This window comes from Dipodomys merriami, unplaced genomic scaffold (genome assembly GCF_024711535.1).
Source record: "Dipodomys merriami isolate MVZ:Mamm:240054 unplaced genomic scaffold, mDipMer1.0.p SCAF_48, whole genome shotgun sequence".
In the NCBI taxonomy this organism is placed as follows: Eukaryota; Metazoa; Chordata; class Mammalia; order Rodentia; family Heteromyidae; genus Dipodomys; species Dipodomys merriami.
Window position 1 is genome coordinate 3,624,155 of NW_027206046.1, and position 26,823 is coordinate 3,650,977.

General features: G+C 44.2%; 1 protein-coding gene across 2 annotated transcripts in view; it reads right to left on the reverse strand.

The window, feature by feature from the left end:
* The window catches only part of Trip4 (thyroid hormone receptor interactor 4), a 63,047-nt gene extending 41,552 nt beyond the window's left edge, over positions 1-21,495 (reverse strand). Inside the window, exons 1-7 of one of the 2 annotated variants that reach the window (XM_069995181.1) lie at positions 21,280-21,495; positions 15,898-16,067; positions 12,398-12,531; positions 8,730-8,942; positions 6,399-6,477; positions 5,326-5,455; positions 545-760 (exon numbers count right to left, since the gene is read on the reverse strand). In XM_069995181.1, coding sequence (XP_069851282.1) covers positions 545-760; positions 5,326-5,455; positions 6,399-6,477; positions 8,730-8,942; positions 12,398-12,531; positions 15,898-16,067; positions 21,280-21,380 — 1,043 coding nt within the window. In that variant the 5' untranslated portion in view covers positions 21,381-21,495. The remainder of the gene's footprint in view (positions 1-544; positions 761-5,325; positions 5,456-6,398; positions 6,478-8,729; positions 8,943-12,397; positions 12,532-15,897; positions 16,068-21,279) is intronic. The other variant, XM_069995182.1, reaches the window with a different exon arrangement.
* Positions 21,496-26,823: the final 5,328 nt, after the last annotated feature.

The window sequence follows — 26,823 nt, forward strand, 5'->3', positions numbered from 1 at the left end:
AAAAATCTTTTTTATTGTTTTTCTGGATTTTTTTGTGATTTTTGTTTTGTTTTTTGGTGTGTGTGTTTGTGTCTGTTAGAGCTTTGAACTTAGGTCTGGGTGCTGTCCTTGAGCTTTTTTGCTCAAGGCACAGCACCACTGCCAGCTTTTTCTGAGTAGTTTTTTTTTTTTTTGGGTCCGGTTGTGGGGCCTGAACTCTGGGCCTGGGCACTGTCCCTCAGCTCTTCAGCTCAAGGCTAGCGCTCTACCACTTGAGCCACAGCACCACTTCCGACTTTTTTCTTATGTGGTGCTGAGGAATCGAACCCAGGGCCTCGAGCATGCAAGGCAAATGCTCTACCACTGAGCCACCTTCCCAACCCTTCTGAGTAGTTTATTAGAAATAAGTCTCATTGACTTTTGTGCCCAGATTAGCTTCTAATCCTGATCTTCAGAGTTTAGCCTCCTGAGTAGCCAGGATTACAGGTGTGAGCCACCAGCCCTTGGCTCCCCATCTCTCCTTTTTTTTTTTTTTTTCAGAGCTTTTCTAGGATTGCCCACTAACCTGCTATGATATTCTGCTAGAGGATTTTCGTCTTCTAGGATCTTCCGGCCTGCAAAGTCAATGGTGATTTTTTTAGAGAGTCGAGAGGCATGGCGAAGTTCTCTCAGCTCTTCCTCTCTCTTCTGCAGGGTTTCTCGCTCAATTTTGGACAACCACTGGTTAGAATCACTGGCAAAGTAATCTGATTCATCATCAATGACTTGAGTCCTTCGAATGCTAAGAGAAAAAAATACAAGAGCATATAGAAAATAACCCAAGATTGACACATATAGTTACTAGGGAACTGTATCAAAGTAGCTATGTTCTGGAGGTTACTGTTTCAAGTATTGAAGCAAGAATGTTCCAAAGTCAGGCTAAGCTCTGATTCCCAGTTTCTACATCTATCTGATCTTCACTGCAGGCTCAGCTCACCTCCTACAACTAAGGTCAACCTCAGAAAGGGAAAAGTACAGCACCATAATCCACTGTCAATCTACCTTTCTGACTAGTCCAGCCTTCACTTATTCTTTTGCTTGCTCTTTTGTTTTCTCAATGCTGAAGATTGCAGCTCACACTTCTGAAACTGGACATCAGTCTGGTTTTGCTGCCACTCAGACTATGTTTCAGCAACTTAATAGTTATCCTTCCACAACTGGTTGGGATCCAGTCTATTACTTATAGGCTCATTTACTTACTGGGATTCTACCATAAAAACCAGGTCCTATGGCTTAACAATTTACTTTATTTCTTTTTCTTTTTTTTTTTGCCAGTACTAGGGCTGAAACTCAGGGCCTCATGCTTTTTGGCTGGTGCTCTAGAACTTGAGCCACAGCTCCACTTCCAGCTTTCTGCTGTTTATTTGGAGATAAGAGTACTAAAGATTTGTCTGCTGAGCTGTCTTTGTACTGCAATTCTCAGATCTCAGCCTCCTAAGTATCAAGGATTATAGGCATCCATGCTCAATAACTATTTTATTTTTTATTTTTACTTCCATACTGGGGCTTGAACTTAGGGATGGGAAGGGAGGCTCTACCTTAGCTTTATCACTCAAGGTTGGCTCTCTACCACTCAAGCTACACCTCCACTTCCAGCTTTTTGCTGGTTAAGTGGAGATAAGAGTTCAATGATTTTTCTACTGAGACTGGCTTTGAACCAGAATCCTCAGATCTTAGCCTCCTGAGTAGTTAGGACTACAGGTGTGAGATACTAGCACTCAGCTCAATTTTCCTTTTTCTTTTTTTTTTTTTTTTGGTCAGTAATGGGGCTTGAACTCAGGGTCTGGGCACTGTCCCTAAGCTTTTGTGTTCAAGGCTAGCACTCTGCCACTTAGAGCCACAGTTTCAGATCCAGTTTTCTGGTAGTTAACTGGAGGTAAGCATCTCACAGACTTTGCTGCCCAAGCTGGCTTCAAACTGTGATCTCAGATATCAGCTTCCTGAGAAGACAAGATCACCGACGTGAGCCACTGGCACCCAGTTCAATTTACTTTTTTTTTTTTTTTTCAGTCTTGGGGCTTGAACTCAGGGACTAGACATTGTCCTTGAGTTCTTTTGCTCAAGGCTAGCTAATGCTCTACCACTTTGAACCACAGGACCACTTCTCAAATTACTCTTAAGGACATTCTACTTAGGACATTGTCCCCTCTACTACTATATGTCAGTTTCTACATCCCTTCTTTTCAACCTTCAATTCTTTTTTATTTTTGTTGGTTGAGGAGTTGAACTCTGGGCCTGGGTGCTGTCCCTCAGCTCTTCAGCTCAAGGCGAGGACTCTACCACTTGAGCCACAGAGTAACTTCTAGTTTTCTGGTGGTTTATTGGAGATCATGGACTTTACTGCCCAGGCTGGCTTTGAAACGTGATCCTCAGATCTCAGCCTCCTGAGTAGCTAGGATTACAGGTGTGAGCCACTAGCGACTGGCCAACCTCCAGTTCTTTTTTTTTTTTTTTTTTTTTGGTCCCGTTGTGGGGCCTGAACTCTGGGCCTGGGCGCTGTCCCTCAGCTCTTCAGCTCAAGGCTAGCGCTCTACCACTTGAGCCACAGCGCCACTTCCGGCTTTTTTTCTTTTTGCTTATGTGGTGCTGAGGAATCGAACCCAGGGCCTCATGCATGCAAGGCAAGCACTCTACCACTGAGCCACCTTCCCAGCCCCCAACCTCCAGTTCTTGACCAACACTTTGGGACCCCATTCCAAGATACAACACTCAGGGCTCTAAGATCAAACTGACACAGAAACTGACAAAGAAACTAATGGAATCCTGTAGATGTCACCCCCCCCTTTTTTTGGTTGGTCATAGGGCTTGAACTCTGGGCCTGGGTGCTGTCCCTCAGCTCTTCAGCTCAAGGCTAGAGCTCTACCATTTGAGCCACAGTGACACTTCCAGTTTTCTGGGGTTAAATGGAGATAAGAGCCTCATTGACTTTCCTGCCCAGGCTGGCTTAGAACAGCAATCCTCCTATCTCAGCCTACTTAAAAAAGCCAGAAGGGGGCTGGGAAGGTGGCTTAGTGGTAGAGTGCTTTCCTTGCATGCATATGGCTCTGGGTTTAATTCCTCAGTACCACATAAGCAGAAAAAGCTGGAAGTGGCACTGTGGCTCAAGTGTTAGAGCGCTGGCCTTGAGTTGAAGAGTTTAGGCCCTATGACCGACGGGGGAAAAAAAAAAAAGCCAGAAGTGGCACTGTAGTGCTATGGTAGAGTGCTAGCCTTGAGCACAAAGAGGCTCAGGGACAGCATATAGGCCCTGAGTTCAAGCTCCAGGACTGGCAAAAAAATAAATAGTTAGAACTCAGGATTCTTATTGATATAATACCAGTAAGATAAGCAATAAGTCTAGACAATAAAACAGGTACTTTTGAACACACCAGCAAAACAATAACATCAGTAGGAGAGATTTTCTTCTAATTTCTATTTATCCAGAAATGCAGACTGCAGGTAGTGGCTCACATCTGTAATCCCAGCTACATCAAAGGCATATATAGGAGGATCATGGTGCGTGCTGACCTGGGCAAAACTGGAGACGCTATCCAATAGTTAAAAGACGGGGACATCACTAGAAGATATAGCTCAGAGCTTCAAACCTCAATTCTCAGACCTCAGTATGCAGCTGAGTAACTAGGATTACAGGAAGGTCTGTGAGACTCTTATCTCCAATTAACCATTAAACTGGATGTGGAGCTGTGACTCGAAGTGGTACAGCACTAACCTTTAGCAAAAGAGCTCAGGGACAGTGCCCAGACCCTAAGTCCAGGCCCCACAACCATTCCCTCCCCCTCCCCCACCAAAAAAGAAAAAAAAGTATCTGCTGGGTACTAGTGGCTCATGCCTGCCATCCTAGCTACTCAGGAGGCTGATTCAAGCTGGCCTGGGCAGGAAAGTCCCTGAGACTTTTTTTGTTTTGTTTTGTTTTTTGTCGGTTGTGGGGCCTGAACTCTGGGCTTGGGCACTGTCCCCCAGCAGCGCCTAGGCCCAGAGTTCAGGCCTCACGACTGGACCCCCCAAAAAAAAAAGAAAAAAGAAAAAAACATCAATTTTGACTTAAAAAATATATATATATATATGTATATGTATATATATATATATGTGTATATATATATATATATATATATATATATATATATATATATATATATATATATATATATATATATATATTTTGTTGCTCATGGGGCTTGAACTCTGGGCCTGGACGCTGTCCCTGCTCTTCAGCTGTAGACTAGTGCTCTACCACTTGAGCCTCAGCCCCACTTCCGGCTTTTTTCTGCTTATGTGGTGCTGAGGAATTGAACCTAGGCCCTCATGCATGAAAGGCAAGCATTCTACCTTCCCAGCGCCAAGACTTTATTTTTTGCCAGTCCTAGGGTTTGAACTCAAGGCCTAGACACTATCCCTGAGCTTCTTTGGCTCAAGGCTAGAGCTAGACCAAATTGAGCCACAGAGCTACTTCCAGCTTTTTCTGTACTAAGGAATCCAACCCAGGGCTTCATGCGTGCTGGGCAAGAACTTTACCATTAAGCCACATTCCCAGTGTTTCTTGAGCTTCTTATCTCCAATTAATCACAGAATCGCCAAAAGTGACGCTGTGGCTCAAATGGTAGAGTACTAGCCTTGTACAAAAAGAGCTCAGGAACAGTGCCCAGGCCCAGAGTTTAAGCCCCAAGACCAGGAAAAGTCAATCAATCAATCAAATATCAAAAATATCAGGGCTCCAAATGGCTCATGCCTATAATCCTAGATACTCAGGAGACTGAGATCTAAGGATCACGGTTCAAAACCAGCACAGGCAGGAAAAGTCCTTGAGACTCTTATCTCTAAGAAACTACCAGAAAACCGGAAGTGGCACTGTGGCTCAAGTGATAGAGTGCTAGCCTTCAGCTGAAGAGCAGGGACAGCGTCCAGGCCCAGAGTTCAAGCCCCATGAGCAACAAAATAAATAAATAAATAAATAAATAAATAAATATATATATATATATATATATATATACACATATACATATATATATTTTTTAAGTCAGAATTGATGTTTTTTTCTTTTTTCTTTTTTTTTGGGGGGGTCCAGTCGTGAGGCCTGAACTCTGGGCCTAGGCGCTGTCCCTCAGCTCTTCAGCTCAAGGCTAGCGCTCTACCACTTGAGCCACAGTGCCACTTCCAGCTTTTTTCTTTTTGCTTATGTGGTACTGAGGAATCGAACCCAGGGCCTCAGGCATGCAAGGCAAGCACTCTACCACTGAGCCACCTTCCCAGCCCCAAAAGTCAGAATCTATGGTAAGCTATTTCTTAGCACTTCTTCTAACTCTATCATACCTAGTTCTGTCAAACTCTAACAACTTGTCTTTATGCTTGATAGCCTTCTCCAGACCAGACTTAAGCCGAGATTCTTGATGAGGAAGAAGGTCCTTGGTAGAGACATCCACTTTTCCAGAATTCTCCGAGCCTGAAATTCAATTAAGAAATCAAACAGAATCAGCTACATTAGTAATGAGTTGAATTACTGTGTAGCAAAGAACACATTATTTGGTTCTGGTCTGATGGTCTAGACCCTTCATTTCAATGGAAAACAAACAGGTGTGTAGGCCATGCCTGATCAATTAACTATCAATGACATTTAACACAGTGTGTCTCTTTCATTACAGATATTCAAATCATTAAGGATACCAAATTTGTTAACAACAGAACATAAAAATGCCTACAGAGCTGAGGAAGTACTTCAGTGGTAGAAATCTTGCTTGGAATATATAAGGCTTTGGGTTCCATCCTCTGTACTACCAAAGGAAAAAAGAAAGGAAAAGCCTTGTCAATGAATAACTGAATGGGACTCTTTTATCATCTCTAAATGTACTTTTATATGCTAAATAAAAAAGAAAAAAATACAAGTTTCATTACCTTTGTTTAAAAATAAGGAAACTCAAGTTCAGAGATGACAATAAATTAACTGAGCTACTTTTGTCCCCCCAGGTTTGGGGTTTGAACTTGGTATCCAGGCACTGTCTGTGAGCTCTCTGGCTCAAGGCTAGCACTCAACCATTCATTCATTCATTTCTTTCTTTCTTATTTTTGCCAGTCCTGGGGCTTGAATTCAGGGCCTGGGCTGGCTTTGAACCATGAATATTAGATCTCAGCCTCCTGAGTAGCTAGGATTGCAGGAATGAGCCACCAGTACCTAGCCCATCTCCAATTAATTACTCAGAAACTGGAAATAGAGTTGTGGCTCGAAGTGGTAGAGCTCTAGCTTTGAGCAAAAAGAGCTCAGGGATAGCACCCAGGCTTTGAATTCAAGCTCTAGGACCAATAACAATAACAAAAAAAGAGAGAAACAATCACATATACAAGAAAATGTATGTGTTGCCATAGTAATTCAATTAGAAAGTTGGGTCTACCTGACATAAGCTTCTTTAACAGTTTTTGGCTTTTGTTTGAGTCACGTTGTAAAATATCCTGTTCTTCGTGAGTACATACCTATAAAAATGAGTAAAAAATATATATTATATATTGTTTGCTTGACAGATCTTAAAAAGCAACCTCAAGCTGGGCACCAGTGACTCATGCAATCCAGCTACTTAGGAGGCTGAGATCTGAGGATCACAGTTCAGAACCAGCATAGGCAGCTAACTCCATGAGACTCTTATCTCCAGTTAACCACCAGAAAACTGGAAGTGGTGCTGTGATTCAAAGTGGTAGAACACTAGCCTTGAGTGAAAAAGCTCAGGGACAGTGCCCAGGTTCTAAGTTCAAGCCTTACAACCATCAAAATAAATAAATAAAATAACCTCAAATCATGTGTTAATTATGACAATAAAAAAGTAAGATGGTACTTTTCTTTCCCCACTACTGGGGTTTGAACTCAGGGGCTCAGGCTTGGTAGATAGGTACTCAACTTCTGAGCCATGCCATCAATCCTGTTTTGCACTAGCATTAGTGATTTTTTTGTTGTTGTTGTTGTTGGTGGTGGTCATGGGGCTTGAAATCTGGGCTTGGGTGCTGTCCTGGAGAGCTTCCGTCAAGGCTAGTACTCTACCAGTTGAGCCACAGTGCCACTTCCGGTTTTCTGGTGATTAATTGGAGATAAGAGTCATGGATTTTCCTGGCTTTGAACCACGATCCTCAGATCTCAGCCTCCTGCATATCTAGGATTACAGGTGTGAGCCACCAGTCCCCGGCTAGCACTAATGATTTTTTAGTTGGTCTTGCTTTCTCTCTAGGCACAAACTTGGATCTCAATTATCTTTTTTTTTTTTTTTCCATACCACTATATCCAGGTTCCTTCTGTTGAAATTGAGTCCTGTAGACTTTTCTGCCCAGGCTCGCCTAAATGTTGATCATCCCAATCTCATGCTGCTAAATAACACAGTATGACTGGGATAAACTACTGTGTCCAGCTGGGATGGTTCCTTAATTACCCAGAAGAAAAAAATAATTAAAATAAATTATCCAAATAAAGTTTTGCCTTAGGTCTCTTTCCATTTCTTGCCTTTGAACGATCCATTCAAAAATTTACTTCACTCCAAGTATCCATAAATTATCTAAGTGTTATTTCTTTAATTTTCTTTACTCTAATCTACTTTTGAAGGACAAGTATTTGTTTCTGTTGAGAATATTGGACAATTCATATATTTTATCGTTTTTTTTCTAGTGCTGGACTTGCACTCAAGAATAAGATTTTATTTTTTTTATTTTATTTATTTATTTTTGTTTTGTTTTTTTGGGTCCGGTCGTGGGGCCTGAACTCTGGGCCTGGGCACTGTCCCTCAGCTCTTCAGCTCAAGGCTAGCGCTCTACCACTTGAGCCACAGCGCCAGCCACTTCTGGCTTTTTTTCTTTTTGCTTATGAGGTGCTGAGGAATCGAACCCAGGGCCTCATGCATGCAAGGCAAGCGCTCTACCACTGAGCCACCTTCCCAGCCCCATAAGATTTTATTTTTAAAGTCATCTAATTCTAACAATGAAGTCCAAATCTAACAAAAGAAATTAAAAGCAGATGTCTTATTAAAAAGAACCAGAGCCTGGCGCCAGTGGCTCACGCTTGTAATCCTAGCTACTCAGTAGGCTGAGATCTGAGGACTGAAGTTCAAAGCCAGCCAGGGCAGGAAAGTCTTTTGACTCCTATCACCAATTAAGCATCAGAAAATCAGAGTGACATTATAGCTTAAGTGGTAGAGTGCTAGCCTTGAGCTGAAGAGGTAAAGGACAGCACTCAAGCCCAGAGTTCAAGCCCCACAACTGACAAAAAAAAAAAAAAGATGGAGATCAACCTTGCTACATAGTGAATTCTAGGCCACCTGGGCTCTGCAATGTGACTTTGTCTACAATATAAAAATAAAAACAAACAAAGAACTCATCACTACTAGGCCTCAGTACTAGACTATATCCTTGGATTTTTGAGAAATCAAATCACTGTTCCCAGCATTCATTGAATTTTTTTTTTTTAGAGGTTTTCACTATGAGTCCCAGGTTGCCCTTAACTTCACAACACAACCCCTACTTCAGCATCCTGAGTGCTAGGTTTCTTTTCTTTTTTTTTTTTTTTTTTTGTCTTTTCTTTTTTTTTGGTACTGGGGATCGAACCCAGGATGTTGCAGCCCTGAGCGCTAGGTTTCATTGGACATTTTAGAGAAGAAATTTACTAGAAAAAGAGAAATTAAACAAGATTTGAATGGCTTTGTGCATTAACCCAAAGTAAAATAAAATTAAAAAAAAAAAAAAGAATTTACCAGAGAGCCACAGAATAAGCAGGGGCCAGAACCCTCTTGTTCGCAGACAATACGTCCACAGACCAGGCAGTTATTGATGAGCTTGTGCTTCTGGCCCAGGCAATCACAAGGGTGGCGACCAGGAAGCAGGACTGCAAGCTTGTCTTGTCCCTCTCTTGTGTATAAATTGACAAATTTTGTCTTCTTCTTAACAGAGTTACTATTTTCATGTGCCTAATTAACACAAAGACATTACAATAATAATACTGAATAATAACATGAAAACAATTAAAAAGGAAATAAGCAAGTTCTGTTAAAATTTAGCCTCTAAATTATCTAATTACCATGAAAGGGAGAGAAATAAGAATTAGTTATAATTATGGATCTGAGACATTAAGTTCTATGTTGCGGGGCTGGGAAGGTGGCTCAGTAGTAGAGCGCTTGCCTTGCATGCATGAGGCCCTGGGTTCGATTCCTCAGCACTACATAAGCAAAAAGAAAAAAGCCGGAAGTGGCACTGTGGCTCAAGTGGTAGAGCGCTAGCCTTGAGCTGAAGAGGTGAGAGATAGCGCCCAGGCCCAGAGTTCAGGCCCCACGACCAACCGGACTCCCCCCCCCCAAAAAAAATACTATGTTGCTAGACACTGGTTACTCATACCTATAATCCTCACTACTCAGTAGGCTGAGATCTGAGGATCACAGTTCAAAGCCAGCCTAGGCAGGAAAATCTGTGGGACTCTTATCTCCACTTAACTGGAAATGCAGCCATAGCTCCAATTTACCACCAGAAAACCAGAAGTGGCAGTGTGGCTCACAGTAGTAGGACACTTGCGCAAAAACGCTTAGGGAAAATGTCTAGGCCCTAAATTCAAGCTCCATGACTGCAAAAAAAAAAAAAAGTGTTTGTAAGGATACAGAATAACTAGAACTCTTTTACAGTACAACTGCCATATCTTTTTTTTTTTTTTTTGGGGGGGGGGGTCCGGTCGTGGGGCCTGAACTCTGGGCCTGGGCGCTGTCCCTCAGCTCTTCAGCTCAAGGCTAGCGCTCTACCACTTGAGCCACAGTGCCACTTCTGGCTTTTTTTTTTCTGCTTATGTGGTGCTGAGGAATCGAACCCAGGGCCTCATGCATGCAAGGCAAGCGCTCTACTATTGAGCCACCTTCCCAACCCCCTAAAGTACTAGTCTTAAGAATAAAAAATAAAATAAATAAAATAAAAAAGCTAAGGGACAGCTGACTAGTACACACACACACGCACGCACGCACACACGCACGCGCACACACACTCTCTCTCTCTCTCTCTCTCTCTCTCTCTCTTTCTCTCTCTCTCTCTCTCTCTATGCTTTACCGATTAGTAGAAATTTTAAGAGAGTATTTTTTTTTACCATGGTTAGAAAAAATTGTCTTGAGAATTAAATTAGACATCATGCTCTCAGTTGGGCTTTTTGCCTGTGGCTGGCACTCTACCACTTGAGCTGCACTCCTACATCTGATTTTTGCTTGCTAATTGGAGGTAAGAGACTTCTGGATTTGTCTGCCTTTGAACCCCAATCTTCAGATCTCAGCCCCTAGTGTAGCTATGATTACAAATGTGAGTCACCAGCATTCAGCCCCTATTTAAGAGAGGGTTTCAGTTGCCCAGGCAGGCCTTGATCTTGTGCTTCATCTTCATTAAGCTTGTCAAGCAGATGGGATTATACACATGTCCTACCAGACCTGCTTACTATAACCACTTTAAATACTACTTTGGTAGTTTCAGTAAAAGAAAAATTAAAGAATTAATTAAAGAAAAAGAAGCTTTCTGTGTGTGAGCTTAGAACTCATTTATATGACCAGACTGACTTCAAACTTTTGGCTATCCTGCCTCAACCTCCTGAGCCCTAAGATTACTGTACAGGCATATGCCAGCATGCTTGCTACTAGCTTAGCACTCAAAGGCCATGTGTTTGGGCTTCAGTACTGCATAAAACAAAAAATTTTCCACATAAAAAGCAGTATGTGGCTGGGCACCGGTGGCTCACACCTGTAATCCTAGGTACTCAGAAGGCTAAGATCTGAAGATCGAGGTTTAAAGCCAGCCTGGGCAGCAAAGTCCATGAGACTCTTATCTCCATTTAACCAATAGAAAACCAGAAATGGTGCCTTGGCTCAAGTGGTAGAATGCTAACCATGAGCTAAAGAGCTCAGGGATGGCACCCGGGTTGAGGCCCCACAACTAACAAAAAAAAAAAAGGAAAGCAGTATGTATGTCATCAGTAACACTAACTTTCCCTAGAAGTCGTTTGCTTAAGCCGGGCGCTGGTGGCTCACGCCTGTAATCCTAGCTACTCAGGAGGCTGAGATCTGAGGATCGCGGTTCAAAGCCAGCCCTGGCAGGAGAGACCATGAGACTCCTATCTCCAATAAACCACCAGAAAACCGGAAGTGGCGCGGTAGCTCAAGTGGTAGAGCGCTCGCCTTGAGCTGAAGAGCTGAGGGACAGCGCCCAGGCCCAGAGTTCAAGTACCACAACCGACAAAAAAAAAAAAAAAAAAAAGAAGTCGTTTGCTTAAAATTAATATTGTAGATCAATTTGTATACTTGACTCACTGATACCTTTTAGATGTATTAGTTTTTTCTATATAGCCAAAAAAGCTTCATTTTTATTTATAAACACTCACCTTAAGCCAGCTGCTGTAGCTCACAAGTGTAATCACTAGCTACCCAGGAGGCTGAGATCTGAGGACTAGGTTAAAAGCCAGTCCAGGCAGGAAAGTCTCCAATATTCTTTTGTTTTTGTTGTTGTTGCTGCTGCTGCTGCTGCTGCTGCTGTTGGTTATGGGACTTGAATGCTGGGCCTGGGTGCTGTCCCTCAGCTCTTCAGCTCAAGATGAGTGCTCTACCACTTGAGCCACAGTGCCACTTCCAGTTTTCTAGTGGCTTATTAGAGGTTAAGAGTCTCATGGGCGGGCTGGGAAGGTGGCTCAGTGGTAGAGCGCTTGCCTTGCATGCTCAAGGCCCTGGTTCGATTCCTCAGCACCACATAAGCAAAAAGCAAAAAGCCAGAAGTGGCGCTGTGGCTAAAGTGGTAGAGCGCTAGCCTTGAGCTGAAGAGCTGAGGGACAGTGCCCAGGCCCAGAGTTCAGGCCCCACGACCGGACCCCCCCCCCAAAAAAAAAAAAAAAAAAGAGTCTCATGGGCAAGCCAGGCGATGGTGGCTGTAATCCTAGCTATTCAGAAGGCTGATATCTGAGGATCAAGGTTCAAAGCCAGCCTGAGCAGGAAAGTCCGTGAGACTCTTATCTCCAATAAATCACTAGAAAACTGGAGTGGCGCTGTGGCTAAAGTGGTAGAGCGCTCGCCTTGAGCTGAAGAGTGCAGGGACAGCGCCCAAATCCAGAGTTCAAGCTCCAGGACCGACCAAACCAAACCAAACAAAACAAAAACAAGAGTCTCATGGGCTTTCTTACCTGGGCTGTCTTTGAACCCTGATCCTCAGATCTCAGCCTCCTGTGTAGCTAGGATTATAGGCGTGAGCCATCTATTTCCAGCTCCCCGAGATTCTTACCTCCAATTAACCTCCAGAAAACCAGAAGTGGTGCTGTGACTCAAAGTGGTAGAGCCTAGAGCAAAGAGCTCAAGGACAGCGTCCAGGGCCCAAGTTGAAGCCCACAAATGACAAAACAAAACAAAATAAAACCACCTACCTTAGCCAAATCAAAAGGTGTTTTGACTTCTACGGCTGTGTCGGGCTCAGCAAATGCAGGAACTTCCTGTTTGTTTCTTCCTTTCCGCCTACCCCGCTTTAGCTGGTCTCCAGATCTCTGTCCATCTGAAATTTCTTTAAAGAATAATGAATTATGACACACACATGTGTATATGTATACATATACACAAATAGGTGCAAGTACATAATAGCAAGACTCATTGGTTAAATTCTGCAGCTAGTAAACAGAAGGTAATGCTTAAAAGTTAGTCTACATGGGGATGGGAATGTGGCTTAGTGGTAGAATGCTTGACTAGCATGCATGAAGCCATGGGTTTGATTCCTCAGTACCACATAAACAAAAAAAGCTAGAAGTGGCGCTATGGCTCAAGTGGTAGAACACTAGCCTTGAGCAAAAGCAGCTCAGGGACAGTGTCCAGGCCATGAATTCAAGTCCCAGGACTGGCAAAAAAAAAAAAAAAAAAAAAAGTTAATTCACACATCAAGTTAGGCAGAATCACTCTCAATTCAAAATTAAATTTATACCATAACTTTTAAGATTATAGTTAATAATAAAGTACTCAAATCAATAAGGTGAATTAAAATCTGGTATTTTTTTTTTTGGGTCCGGTCGTGGGGCCTGAACTCTGGGCTTAGGTGCTGTTCCTCAGTTCTTTGGCTCAAGACTAGCGCTCTACCACTTGAGCCACAGCACCACTTCCGGCTTTTTTCTTTTTGCTTATGTGGTGCTGAGGAATCGAACCCAGGGCCTCATGCATGCAAGGCAAGCGCTCTACCACTGAGCCACCTTCCCAGCTCCAAAATCTGGTATTTTTCTTTGTGTAATAACAACTGGTTTCTGTCATTCTCATATTATAATCTACATTTTGCTTTCATTAGACATGTACCTAACTGAAAAATATTTCTGGGGAAAAACAAAAACAAAAACTGAGCAGCGAGGGACCAGTAGCTCATGCCTGTAATACTTACTACTCAGAAGGCTGAGATTTGAGAACTAAAGTTTGAAACCAGCCTAAGTAGAAAAGTCCCTAAGACTCTTATCTCCAATAAACAAAAGAAGCCAGAAGTAGAGCTGTGAGTCAAGTGGTAAAGCACTAGCCATGAGTAAAAGAAGCTCAGGAACAGCATGCAGGCCCAGTAAAAAATTTAATAAAAAAAAAAAAAAATAAAGAAGCTGGGTGCCAGTAGCCTATATACCTGTAATCCTAGCTACTCAAGAGGCTGAAATCTAAGGATCACAGTTCAAAGCCAGCCTGGGCAGGAAAACCAATGAGATCTCATCTCTAATTAACACCAGAAAACTGGAAGTGGCATTGTGGCTGAAAGTGGTAGAGTGCTAGCCTTGAGTAAAAAGGCAGGGACAGTGCCCAGGACCTGAGTTCAAGCCCCACAAACAACAACAAAAAGCCAGTGACTCAGGCAGGAAAGTCCATGAGACTTTCATCTTCAATTAGTCAACAAGTGGTAGAGCACTAGCCTTAAGCAAAAAGGCTGAGTTCAAGCCGCCCAGGACTGGCACCAAAAAGAAAAAATTCTTTTCACAGTGCTGAGAACCCAGGACCCCAACCAAGTTAGGTGAATTACTCTATCACTAAATTAGGAAAGTATTTAATCCATGCACAAGTTTTCAGATTATTCTGAAGCCAAATTTATGTTTTCTATCTGATTGTTTTTGTGGTGTTTGGTACTTTTTATATCTAGCTGGGCATATCTATCTAGTACAGGCCTAAAATTCTAGCACTAGGGAAACAGAAGCAGGAAGATCTAAAATTCCAAGCCAGACTGAGCTACATAGGGAGACCCTGACTAAAAAAAAAAAAAAAAAAAAAAAAAGTATGAGCCTTACATTAGTCATTATTAAATAAATAAAACTAAAAATATGAGCCAGTAATCCTAGCTATTCAGAAGGCTGAGATCTGAGGATTAAATTTCGAAGCCAGCCAGTGCAGGAAAATCCTTGAGATTCTTACCTCCAATCAACCACCAGGAAACTGGAAATGACAGTGGCTCAAGTAGTAGAGAGCTAGCCTTCAGCTGAAGGATAGCACCCAAACCCAGAGTTAAGCCCCATGACCAACAAGGAAAAAAAAAAACAACTAAAAATATGTACACATATGATTCTGCTTAAATTCTTTGTGAAGAAACAAGAAATATCTATGTGGCAGTATATAAATAATACTTTTCTTTTTTTTTTTTTTTGTACCTGTGCTGAGGCCTAAACTCTGGGCCTGGGTGATCTCCCTTAGCTCAAGGCCAACAGTCTACCACTAGACACATCTACACACCTCTCCATTTCCAATTTCTTGGTGGATAATTGGAGATAAGAGTCTCAAGGATGCCGGGCGCTGGTGGCTCACACCTGTAATCCTAGCTACTCAGGAGGCTGAGATCTGAGGATCCTGGTTCAAAGCCAGCCCTGGCAGGAGAGACCGTGAGACTCCTATCTCCAATAAACCACCAGAAAACCGGAATTGGTGCTGTAGCTCAAGTGGTAGAGCACTCACCTTGAGCTGAAGAGCTGAAGGACAGCGCCCAGGCCCAGAGTTCAAGTCCCACGACCGACCAAAAAAAAAAAAAAAATAGTCTCAAGGACTTTCCTGCCCTGGCTGGCTTTGAAACTTAATTCTGGGCTGGGAAGGTGGCTCAGTGGTAGAGTGCTTGCCTTGCATGCATGAGGCCTGGGTTCGATTGTTCAGCACCACATAAGCAGAAAAAGCCAGAAGTGGCGCTATGACTCGTGTGGTAGAGTGCTAGCCTTGAGCTAAAGAGCTGAGGGACAGCACCCAGGCCCAGAGTTCAGGCCCCATGACCGACAAAAAACAAAACAAAACAAAACAAAAAACTAAAAAGAAACTTAATCCTCAGATTTCAGCCTCCTGAATAGCTAGGATTGCAGGTGTGAGCCTCCAGCACCACGCTTTAGGCAATTCTTGTCAGTCTTTGGGCTTGAATTCAGGGACTGGGTACTGTCCCTGAACTCTTTTGCTCAAGACTAATGCTCTACCATTTTGAGCCACAACTGTCACTTCCAGTTTTCTGATGGTTATTTGGAGATAAGAGTCTCACAGAATGGGAATATGGCTTAGTAGTAGAACATTTGCCTAGCATGCATGTAGCCCTGTGTTCAAATAAATTTTTTTAACTAAAAAAAAAAAAAAAAGGCCGGGAAGGTGGCTCAACCGTAGAGTGCTTACCTTGCATGCCCTGTGTTCAATTCCTCAGCACCACATAAGCAGAAAAAGTCAAAAGTGGCACTGTGGCTCAAGTGGTAGGGCTCTAGCCTTGAGCTGAAGAGCTAAAGGACAGCACCCAGGCCCAAAGTTCAGGCCTCATGACCGCCCAAAAAAAAAAAGAGTCTCACAGACTTTCCTGCCCAGGCTACTAGGATTACAGGCATGAGTTAACCAGCACCCAGCTAGATCATTCTTTTAGGTTGTCTACTTACCAGTAATATTTCTAACTTACTAATTGCAAACTTACCATCTTTTTTGCAGCACTGCTGCAAAGGATCACAAATAAATTCTTGATCATTCTTTTGCCATTTGGTTATAAGATCTTCTATGAATTGGCCTTTTTTGCCTTCATTTCCCTGTAAAAGGTCTGTCACATATTCTCGTATTTCTTTGGCACTTTCAATTGACAAAACATACCTGAGGAAGCAAAGAAGAAATTGTTAAAACAATGATAGCTTATGCTATGTTACTTTATAATCATAGCAGAGTTCAAGACAGCAAAAATACTCGTTTAACTGAAAATTAGCTAAGTGGTAGAAAAATTGCCTAGAATGCATGAGTTCTCAAGTTCAATCCCTAATGTAGCTTAAAAACAAACTAAAATCATTTATTAATTTTGTTTTACTTGGAGCCAAGTACGATTCTGGCAAGGGATATAAATTTGATTACAACAAAGACCTTGATATCTCAAGTAGTTCATAATCTGACTTTCCTATGTATTTAGCCATTTATTATTTCTCTGTTTTTTGTTTTTGTTTTTTGCCAGTTCTGGGGCTTAAACTCTGGGCTTGGGCACTGTCGCTGGACTCCTTGAGTCAAAGTGCCACTTCTGGCTTTTCTGTGATTAACTGGAGATAAGAGTCCCATAGGCTTTATTGCCCAAGCTTGTTTGAACCACAATCCTCAGGTCTCAGCCTCCTGAGTGGCTAGGATTGCAGGAGTGAGTCACCAGCACCTCGCTTGTATTTTTATTTTTGCCAATCCTGGGGCTTGAACTCAGAGCCTGGGCACTGTACCTGGACTACTTTTGTTCAAGGCTAGCACTCTATCACTTGAGTCACAGTACCACTTCTGGTCTTTTCTGTGTTTAACTGGAGATAAGAGTCTCATAGAATTTCCTGCCTGAGCTTCCTTTGAACTGTGATCCTTAGATCTTAGCCTCCTGAGTAGGTAGGATTACAAACAGGAGCCACCAGCACCTGGTCCGTGAGACTCCTCTCCAATTAATCACAGGAAAAGCTGGAAGTGGCACTGTGGCACTGTGGTAAGGTACTAATTTTAAAAAGAAAAAGGGGGGGGGGGGCTAGGAAGGTGGCTCAGTGGTAGAGTGCTTGCCTTGCATGCATGAAGCCCTGGGTTCGATTCCTCAGCACCACATAAGCAAAAAGAAAAAAGCCGGAAGTGGTGCTGTGGCTCAAGTGGTAGAGCGCTAGCCTTGAGCTGAAGAGCTGAGGGACAGCGCCCAGGCCCAGAGTTCAGGCCCCATGACTGGACCCCAAAAAATTAAAAAAATAAAAATAAATTTAAAAAGGGGGAAGACTGGGAATGTGGCTTAGTGGTATAGTGCTTGCCTAGCATGCATGAAGTCCTGGGTTCTTTTCCTTAGCACCACATACACAGAATAAGCCAGAAGCATAAGTAGTAGAGTGTTAGCCTTGAGCAAAAGAAGCTCAGGCACAGTGAGCAGGCCCTAAGGTCAAGCCCCACAACTGGACAAAAAAAAAAGAAAAGAAGAATCTCATAAACTTTAACTTTGATCTTCAGATCTCAACACCAGAGCAGCTAAGATTACAATTATCTGCCATCAGTGCTCAGCTTAAAAGTGTTCTTATTCTCGCTAAACACATGAATATACATTATAATCTGCGTGTTTTTGAGACCATCTCATTATGGGGCCCTTGCTAACCTGAAACTCTCAATCCTGTCCCAACTTCCCTAGCCCAGTTATCCACCACCTGGCTCCCAGCTAGTTGTCAATTCCACATTCTAAAAAGTATCATATCAGAATAAACGGCTATTTTAAGGAAATATTATAAAGACTTCCTTAAGTAAAATGGAATAGTAGCATGTAAGTACAATTTTTCTAGATATCAGTTAGCCAAAATATTTCAAATGCTTGAAAAAAAGATTCAATAACTCTACAAATAGAACTATATATAAAAGGGGCTGGGGCTGGGCGCTGGTGGCTCACGCCTGTAATCCTAGCTACTCAGGAGGCTGAGATCTGAGGATCGCGGTTCAAAGCCAGCCCGGACAGGAGAGACCGTGAGACTCCTATCTCCAATAAAACCACCAGAAAACCGGAAGTAGCGCTGTAGCTCAAGTGGTAGAGTGCTCGCCTTGAGCTGAAGAGCTGAGGGACAGTGCCCAGGCCCAGAGTTCAAGCCCCAGGACTGGCAAAAAAGAAAATAAAATAAAAACATAATACAACTGGGTAATTCCAAATCAAATGTCAGATAAAGCACAGTAAAGCAAATGCTTTCATCACGGCACAATGGCATGTGGTGTAACAACTAGTAACTATTTAATAAGTAGTTCATATACTATTATATTACAGATATCTCTTGTTGTTGTTGACAGTTGTGGGGCTTGAACTCAGGGCTTGGGCACCTGAACCTCTTTGTCCTCAAGGCTAGCACTTCACCACTTTAGACACAGCATCACTTCTGGTTTTTCAGTGGTTAATTTCAGAGTCTCAAGGGAGGACTTTACTGCCTGGGCTGGCTCCAAACCAAGATTCTCAGATCTGAGCCTCCTGAGTTCCTAGGATTATAGGCGTGAGCCACCAGTGCCCAGGCCTGGGAATTGAACTCAGGGCCTGGGCAATGTTCCTGAGTTTCTTTTGCTCAAGGCTAGCACTCTACCACTTGAGCCACAGAGCCACTTCCGGCTTTTTTCTTTTTGCTTATGTGGTGCTGAGGAATCGAACCCAGGGCTCATACATGCAAGGCAAGCGCTCTACCACTGAGTCACCTTCCCAGCCCCAACCTGGGTTTTCAAAACAAGCTATATGTAAAACCATTACCTGCAAGAATCACAATAATCTTGATATTGTGCAGTCACAGATAATCCATTTGATTCTGAACCTGAGATGAATGCATTTATCATCCTCTTAAAATACTGAGTAATTAATGTAAGTAAATTTGAATTCACTTTTATTAGCAAAAACTACTTCTGACTTACAAATTGCCAAGACTCATTTCATTTGATGGCAGTCAACTCCTCACTCCATATGCTGGGGATTAAGCCCACAGGGCTTCACATATGCTAGGCAAGCACTTCTACCACATATTGAGCTACCCCGCCCCCCACCAGCTCCATACTTTTAAAAAAGTTTGAGAATAAGTTAAGCTAATTTTGCTGTCAAATAAGGGTAAACCAAAACCATATATGATTTATCTGTTGTTGTTGTTGTGCAGTCTATTCTAGTATTTTAAAAAATCTAGTGTGGTGGTACACATCTGTAATCCCAGCATGCAGTAAGAAGATCCAAACTCCCAGGCCAACAATGGCTATCGGTAGAAGCCCTGTCTCAAAATAAACTATTTAAGTCAAGTGCATGTAGCTCATTCCTATAATCCTAGCTACTCAGGAGTCTGAGATCTGATGACGAGGTTTGAAGTCAACCCAGGCAGACAAATCCTAGGGACTCTTATTTTCAATCAGCTAGCAAAAAGCCAGAACTGGAGGTGTGACTCAAAAGAGACAAAGCTCTGGCCTTATGTGGAAAAGAAAAAACAAACAAAAAACCAGAGCTACTTGAGTTCAAGCTCCAATACAGATACCACACACAAAAAAAGTAAAAATAAAATAAAAAGACACAAAACAAATCATTTAAAGTTGACTCTTGTAACTCATTCCTCCTTGACAAATCTTGTTTTCTCCCAAACTCAGACTCCCACTGTTTCCTTACAATCTTAGAGCAGTAACAGGTTTCTGCTAAGTGAACAAGGAACCAAATCAGGTTCTTCAATAATTCTCATATTTGAGTTTATCCTTCCACTGAATGCTCTGGGTCTCCGCCTCTACAATTTATTGTTTATATCAGGTAAAGACATTCTTTGTAGTAAATCTTCAGTGTTTCAAATCACAAGGGAGATCCATCATTTCAGTGTCTCACAGAACTTATCCACTACACCCCATATCTCAGCACTCATCCACACAGAAAGGCATAACCAATTGTGTTTTTTGTTTTTGTTTTTTGTCATGGGGCTTGAACTCTGGGCCTGGGCACTGTCCCTCAGCTCTTCAGCTCAAGGCTAGCACTCTACCACTAGAGCCACAGAGACACTTCGGGTTTTCTGGTGGTTTACTGGAGATAAGAGTCTCAGGGAGGGGCTGGGAAGGTAGCTCAGCAGTTGAGTGCATGCCTTGCTAGCATGAGGCCCTGGGTTCGATTCCTCAGCACCACATAAACAGAAAAAGCCGGAAGTGGCACTGTGGCTCCAGTGGTAGAGCGCTGGCCTTGAGCTGAAGAGCTGAGGGACAGCGCCCAGGCCCAGAGTTCAGGCCCCATGACTGGCAAAAAAAAAAAAAAAAAAAGTCTCAGGGAGGGGCTGGGGAGGTGGCTCACTGGTAGAGGGCTTGCCTTGCATGCATGAGGCCCTGGGTTCGATTCCTCAGCACCACATAAGCAGGAAAAAAAAACCGGGGAGGGGGGTCCAGGGGGGTCCACGTCTGGGCCCCACCCAAAAAAAAAGAGTTTCAGGGACTTTCCTGCCCAGGCTGGCTTTGAACCTTGATCCTCAGATCTCAGCCTTCTGAGCAGCTAAGATTACAGGCGTGAACCACCAGCACCCTGAACCACCAGCACCCTGCTAACCAATTGTCTTGACATTGTTGCCTCAGCAACTGCCATGAAGTATTAGCACAATAAATATCTGTCGATCAATTCACAGCAGATATTACATCATGTTCATCATCTCTATGTCATAATTTTACACTACTAAATTATGTTTGTTTTTTCAGTCGCGGGGTCTGAACTCTGGGCCTGGGCGCTGTCCCTCAGCGCTTCAGCTCAAGGCTAGCACTCTACCACTTGAGCCACTCGTCACTTCCGGCTTTTTCTGCTTATGTGGTGCTGAGGAATCGAACCCAGGGCCTCATGCATGCGAGACAAGCACTCTACCACTGAGCCACCTTCCCAGCCCTACTAAATATAAGCTATACTAGTTATACAGGGGGAAAAAGTTAACTTCCCCAAGTTTCCAAAACTGGTAAATGATAACTTAAAAATAAAACTTCGAGTAAGAACTTATTTACAATGCACCACGTCGCCTCGGCTTCAATGCTCGTTCCTACCTGACAACACACTTAAGATCCGGAAAATTAGGATGCTCTGAGTAAGAAAGTTCTGGAAAGACGGTTTGACTTGCCCCTTCTCTGTCAGGGAAGTGGAGCGGCTTAACAGGTGTAATTGTTACGGATTTCACATTTTCCAAGGAAAACGAGCCCTTGTAGCATAGGGTGGAGCCTGACACACTTGCCCAGGAACTATACTATAAAGGCAGAAGGCCAAAATTCGGGCCCCCACAAACCAACCCTTGTATCGCGTTTCTTCTGTCAACTTTTCCGTCCTCCCCGTTTCCGCCCTCTCTCTAACCCGTTTACATTCCCCTCTCGGGCTTACTGCATGATCTCCTCGCTGACATCCAGGCCGAAGGTTTTCTGCAACTGCTGGGTACACCAGTCCACTAGGGAATCCCGGGACGCCGGCCCAGCGACCGCCATCTTTGCCAGCCGGAACCAGCTGGGCTACGCAAGCCCAACCCCAGGTCCGGGGCCGGACTAGTTCCCCACGCAACACCGACCTCGCGTTCTCGGTTCCGCCATCTTTCTCCACCCCTCACACAACCCCGCCCCACCAGTAGCCCCGCCCCCAGGAAGCCCCGCCTCCAGCGCAGGTCTAGTCCCTGGCCCAAGTGCCCGCCCGCCTTTTCCACCCTGCTGAACTTTACACGGTGGAAAGGAGCTAGGATTGATTGTTCCCCCCATCACTAGATGCAAAACTGGAGGAAGGCCAAGGGCAGTTAATTTTGCTGAGAAAATTATCTATAAAATGTACAGGTGAAGGAGGGGGGAGGATGGGATGGGAAGGGGAAACAAAGGAGGAGGCTACAATGCTTGATAAAAAATGTACTCATGGGCTGGGAAGGTGGCTCAGTGGTAGAGTGCTTGCCTTGCATGCATGAGGCCCTGGGTTCGATTCCTCAGCACCACATAAGCAAAAAGAAAAAAGCTGGAAGTGGCGCTGTAGCTCAAGTGGTAGAGCGCTAGCCTTGAGCTGAAGAGCTGAGGGACAGTGCCCAGGCCCAGAGTTCAGGCCCCACGACCGGACCTTAAAAAAAAAAAAAAAAGAAAGAAATGTACTCATTATCTTGCTCATGTAATTGTAACCCCTCTGTACAATATTTTCACAATAAAAAAGTGTATTTTGAGAAAAAAATGTACACGTGAAGGAAAAAAGAAAAAAAATTGTACTCTGTACGCTGAGGGTATAGCTTTTTTTGGTCATGGGGCCTGGGAGCTGTCCCTCAGCTCTTCAACTCAAGACATGCGCTCTACCATTTGTGCTACTGCACCACTTCCAGTTTTCTGGTGGGTTTTTGTTTGTTTGTTGTCAATCGTGGGACTTGAACTCTGGGCCTGGACACTGTCCCTCAGCTCTTCCGCTCAAGGCTAGCGCTCTACCGCTTGAGCCACAGCGCCACTTTTGGTTTTCTAGTGGTTTATTGGAGAGAGGAGTCTCACGGACTTTACTGCTCCGGTTGGCTTTGAACAGTGATCCTCAGATCTCAGCTTCCTGAGTAGCTAGGTTTACAGGCTTGAGCCACCGGCGCCGGGCGGAGGGTACAGCTTTTAAACCTGGTTTCATGTAAAACGCTTCAAACAGCTCTTGTGAATTATTAATAAGTGCTATATTAGTGTTTTGTTTGGATGGTGGTAGTTCTTATGACCTTCTGTATAATACTAGATTCATACTGGTGTAATTCTCTCTCTCTTTCTCTCTCTCCCTATCTCCTTCATACCCTCTCGCCCTCCCTTCCCCTCTCTCCTACTCCCTCTCCCCCACCATCTTCTCCTCCCCTCACACCCCCCCCCCCACACACACACACTGGGGCATGAATATCGGGCCAGAGTGTTGTTCCTTAGCTTCATTCACTAAAGGCTTGCAACCTATGATTTGTGCCACAGGTCTACTTCCCGCTTCTGGCTGGTTAATTGTTGGACTTTCTTTTCTTTTCTTTTCTTTTTCTTTTTTGGGGGGAGGTCGGATGACCTTTTTGGGTTGACTTGAACTCTGGACCTGGGCGCTGTCCCTCAGCTCTTCAGCTCAAAGCTAGAGCTCTACCACTTGAGCCACAGTGCCACTTCCGGCTTTTTTCTTTTCTTTTTTTTTTGTCGGTCGTGGGGCTTGAACTCTGGGCCTGGGCGCTGTCCCTCAGCTCTTCAGCTCAAGGCGAGCGCTCTACCACTTGAGCTACAGCGCCACTTCCGGTTTTCTGGTGGTTTATTGGAGATAGGAGTCTCACGGTCTCTCCTGCCCGGGCTGGCTTTGAACCGCGATCCTCAGATCTCAGCCTCCTGAGTAGCTAGGATTACAGGCCTGAGCCACCAGCGCCCGGCTCCGGCTTTTTTCTTATGTGGTGCTGAGGAATCAAACCCAGGGCCTCAGGCATGCAAGGCAACCACTCTACCACTGAGCCACCTTCCCAGCCCCAAATTGTTGGACTTTCTTACCCAGGCTGGCTTCAAAACTGGATCCTCTTATTCCACTGTCCTGAGCAGCTAGGATTATAGCAAGAGCCACGGGCTTTTGTTCAATTTCTTGGATTTGGTCTTTTCCAAGAGAACTAAGAAAATTCAAAGGGGCAAAAATTTGAAAGGTGCTGGGATTTGGGTACAAAAATTATCCATAGCAATTCTATACACACACACACACACACACACACAAACACACACACACACATGCACGCACACACTACATGCATACATAAATACATACATGAGAGAATAAAACTAAGGGCTGGGAAGGTGGCTCAGTGGTAGAGTGCTTGCCTTGCATGCATGAGGCCTTGGGTTTGATTAGTGTTTTGTTTGGATGGTGGTAGTTCTTATGACCTTCTGTTAGTTGAATACTAGATTCATACTGGTGTAATTCTCTCTCTCTCTCTCTTTCTCTCTCTCCCTATCTCCTTCATACCCTCTCGCCCTCCCTTCCCCTCTCTCCTACTCCCTCTCCCCCACCATCTTCTCCTCCCCTCACCCCCCCCCCCCACACACACACACACTGGGGCATGAATATCGGGCCAGAGTGCTGTTCCTTAGCTTCATTCACTAAAGGCTTGCAACCTATGATTTGTGCCACAGGTCTACTTCCAGCTTCTGGCTGGTTAATTGTTGGACTTTCTTTTCTTTTTTCTTTTTTTCTTTTTTTGGGGGGAGGTCGGATGACCTTTTTGGGTTGACTTGAACTCTGGACCTGGGCGCTGTCCCTCAGCTCTTCAGCTCATACCTGTAATCCTAGCTACTCAGGAGGCTGAGATCTGAGGATCGTGGTTCAAAGCCAGCCCAGGCAAGAAAGTCCGTGAGACTCTGATCTCCAATAAACCCCTAGAAAACAGGAAGTGGCACTGTGGCTCAAGTGGTAGAGTGTTCGTCTTGAGCTGAAGAGCTGAGGGACAGCGTCCAAGCCCAGAGTTCAAGCCCCAGGACCAAAGGGGAAAAAAAAAAAGCTGGCTTGGTCTAGGTAGTGAGACTGAAGCCTCCCCCAAAAACTACTGAATAAAACAAGTAAGCATTGAGATTGACAATGAGGACAACAAATACCCTGAGTTACCCTGAGGCCTGTTGACTTTTCTGGCTGTAATCTGAATTCAGTCTTACACCCTAGGGTTAAGAGGTGTCAACAGGGAAGTGCACAAAAATCTCTCCTACTGTTATGTTAATTTAACCTATTTCCTTAAATCATTTACTTTTGCTTTTTGTGTCAGTGTGTATTTGTCTTTTTGAGATGGGGTCTCTAGATTTGTCTCCAGCTAGGTCAGGCCTCTAACTCTAGATCCTCTGGTCTTTACATTTCTTTTTTTTTTTTTTTTTTTTTGTCGGTTGTGGGGCTTGAACTCTGGGCCTGGGCTCTGTCCCTCAGCTCTTCAGCTCAAAGCGAGCGCTCTACCACTTGAGCTACAGCGCCACTTCTGGTTTTCTGGTGGTTTATTGGAGATAGGAGTCTCATGGACTTTCCTGCCCGGGCTGGCTTTGAACCATGATCCTCAGATCTCAGCCTCCTGAGAAGCTAGGATTACAGGCGTGAGCCACCAGCGTCCAGCTTGGTCTCTACATTTCTAGTGCTAGGATCTCAGAGGAGCCACTTCCCCTACCTCTAGCTCCAAATTCTTTTGATATATCTGCTACTTTAGCTCAAGTGCTCTGCCAACTGATCCATGCCTTCACACCCAGTCCTTGGACTAGTCCTGGGGATTGAACTCAGGGCCTGGGTGCTGTCCCTGAGCTTTTTTTTTTTTTTTTTTTTTTTGGTCCGGTCGTGGAGCCTGAACTCTGGGCCTGGGCGCTGTCCCTCAGCTCTTCAGCTCAAGGCTAGCGCTCTACCACTTGAGCCACAGTGCCACTTCCAGCTCTTTTCTTTTTGCTTATGTGGTGTTGAGGAATCGAACTCAGGGCCTCATGCATGCAAGGCAAGCGCTCTACCACTAAGCCACCTTCCCAGCCCCTGTCCCTGAGCTTTTATGCTCAAGGTTAGCACTCTACCACTTGAGCCAAAGTTCTGCTTCCTCCAAATCCTTTAGGTCTGTAACACTGTGTAGTTATCCATCTGGATAAGAGTAGCCTCTTATCCAGGAAATGGGAAAAGAAAAAGAAGGGGAAAAAAGAGTAACCTCCTCTTCTTTTCTTTTTGTTGCAAGACTGGAACTCGAACTCTGTACCTGATGCGTTGCTCATTGGCTGATGAGCTACAAACTGAGCCAAGCCTCCAACCCCAAAGGATTAGTTATTTCTTTTTTCTTAAGTGCAGCCTCTTGAGAGAGAGAGAGAGAGAGAGAGAGAGAGAGAGAGAGAGAGAGAGAGAGAGAGAGAGAGAGGAAGACAGGAAGGAAGGAAGGAAGGAAGGAAGGAAGGAAGGAAGAAAGAAAGAAAGAAAGATAGACAGACAGACAGACCTGGGCACTGGTGACTCCTAGCTACTCAGGAGGCTGAGATCTGATGATCATGGTGGTGCAAAGCCAGCCAAGGCAGGAAAGGCTGTGAGACTCTTATCTCTAATAAAAAACCACTAGAAATGGCGCTGTGATTCAAGTGATACAGTGCTCACCTTGAGCTAAAGAACTGAAGGAAAGGGGGCTGGGAATGTGGCTCAGTGGTAGAGTGCTTGCCTTGCATGCATGAGACCCCGGGCTCAATTCCTCAGCACCCCATAAACAGAAAAAGTTGGAAGTGGCCTTCTGGCTCAAGTGGTAGAGTGCTAGTCTTAAGCTGAAGAGCTGAGGGACAGTGCCTAGGCCAATATTCCAGGCCCCACGCTGACAAAAAAAAAAAAAAAAAGTAAGAACTGAAGGAAAGCCGGGCACCAGTGGCTCATGCTTGTAATCTTAGCTACTCACACTCATGGCAATCCTAGCTACTCAGGAGGCTGAGATCTGAGGATCACGGTTCAAAGCCAGCCCGGGCAGGAAAGTCTGTGAGACTCTCATCTCCAATAAATCACTAGAAAACTGGAAGTGGCTCTGTGGCTCAAGCGATACAGCACTCTCATTGAGCTGAAGAGTGCAGGGACAGCGCCCAAGCCCAGAGTTCAAGCCCCACAACTGACCCCCCCCCCCAGAAAAAAAAACTGAAGGAAAGTGCTCAGGCCCAGAGTTCAAGCCCCACAGCTGACAAAAAAAAAAAAAAAAAAAAAAAAGGAAGGAATAAAGAGAAAGAGAGAGGGAAAGTGGCTCAGTGGTAGAGCTCTTGCCTTACATGCCTGAGGCCCTGGGTTCGATTCCTCAGCACCACATAAGCTGAAAAAAAAAGCCGGAAGTGGTGCTGTGGCTCAAGTGGTAGAGCGCTAGAGCTGAGGGACAGCGCCAGGCCCAGAGTTCAGGCCCCATGACCGGACCCAAAAATAAGAAGAAAAAAAAAGAGAGAGAGAAAGAGAGAGAGAAGGAAAAAAAGA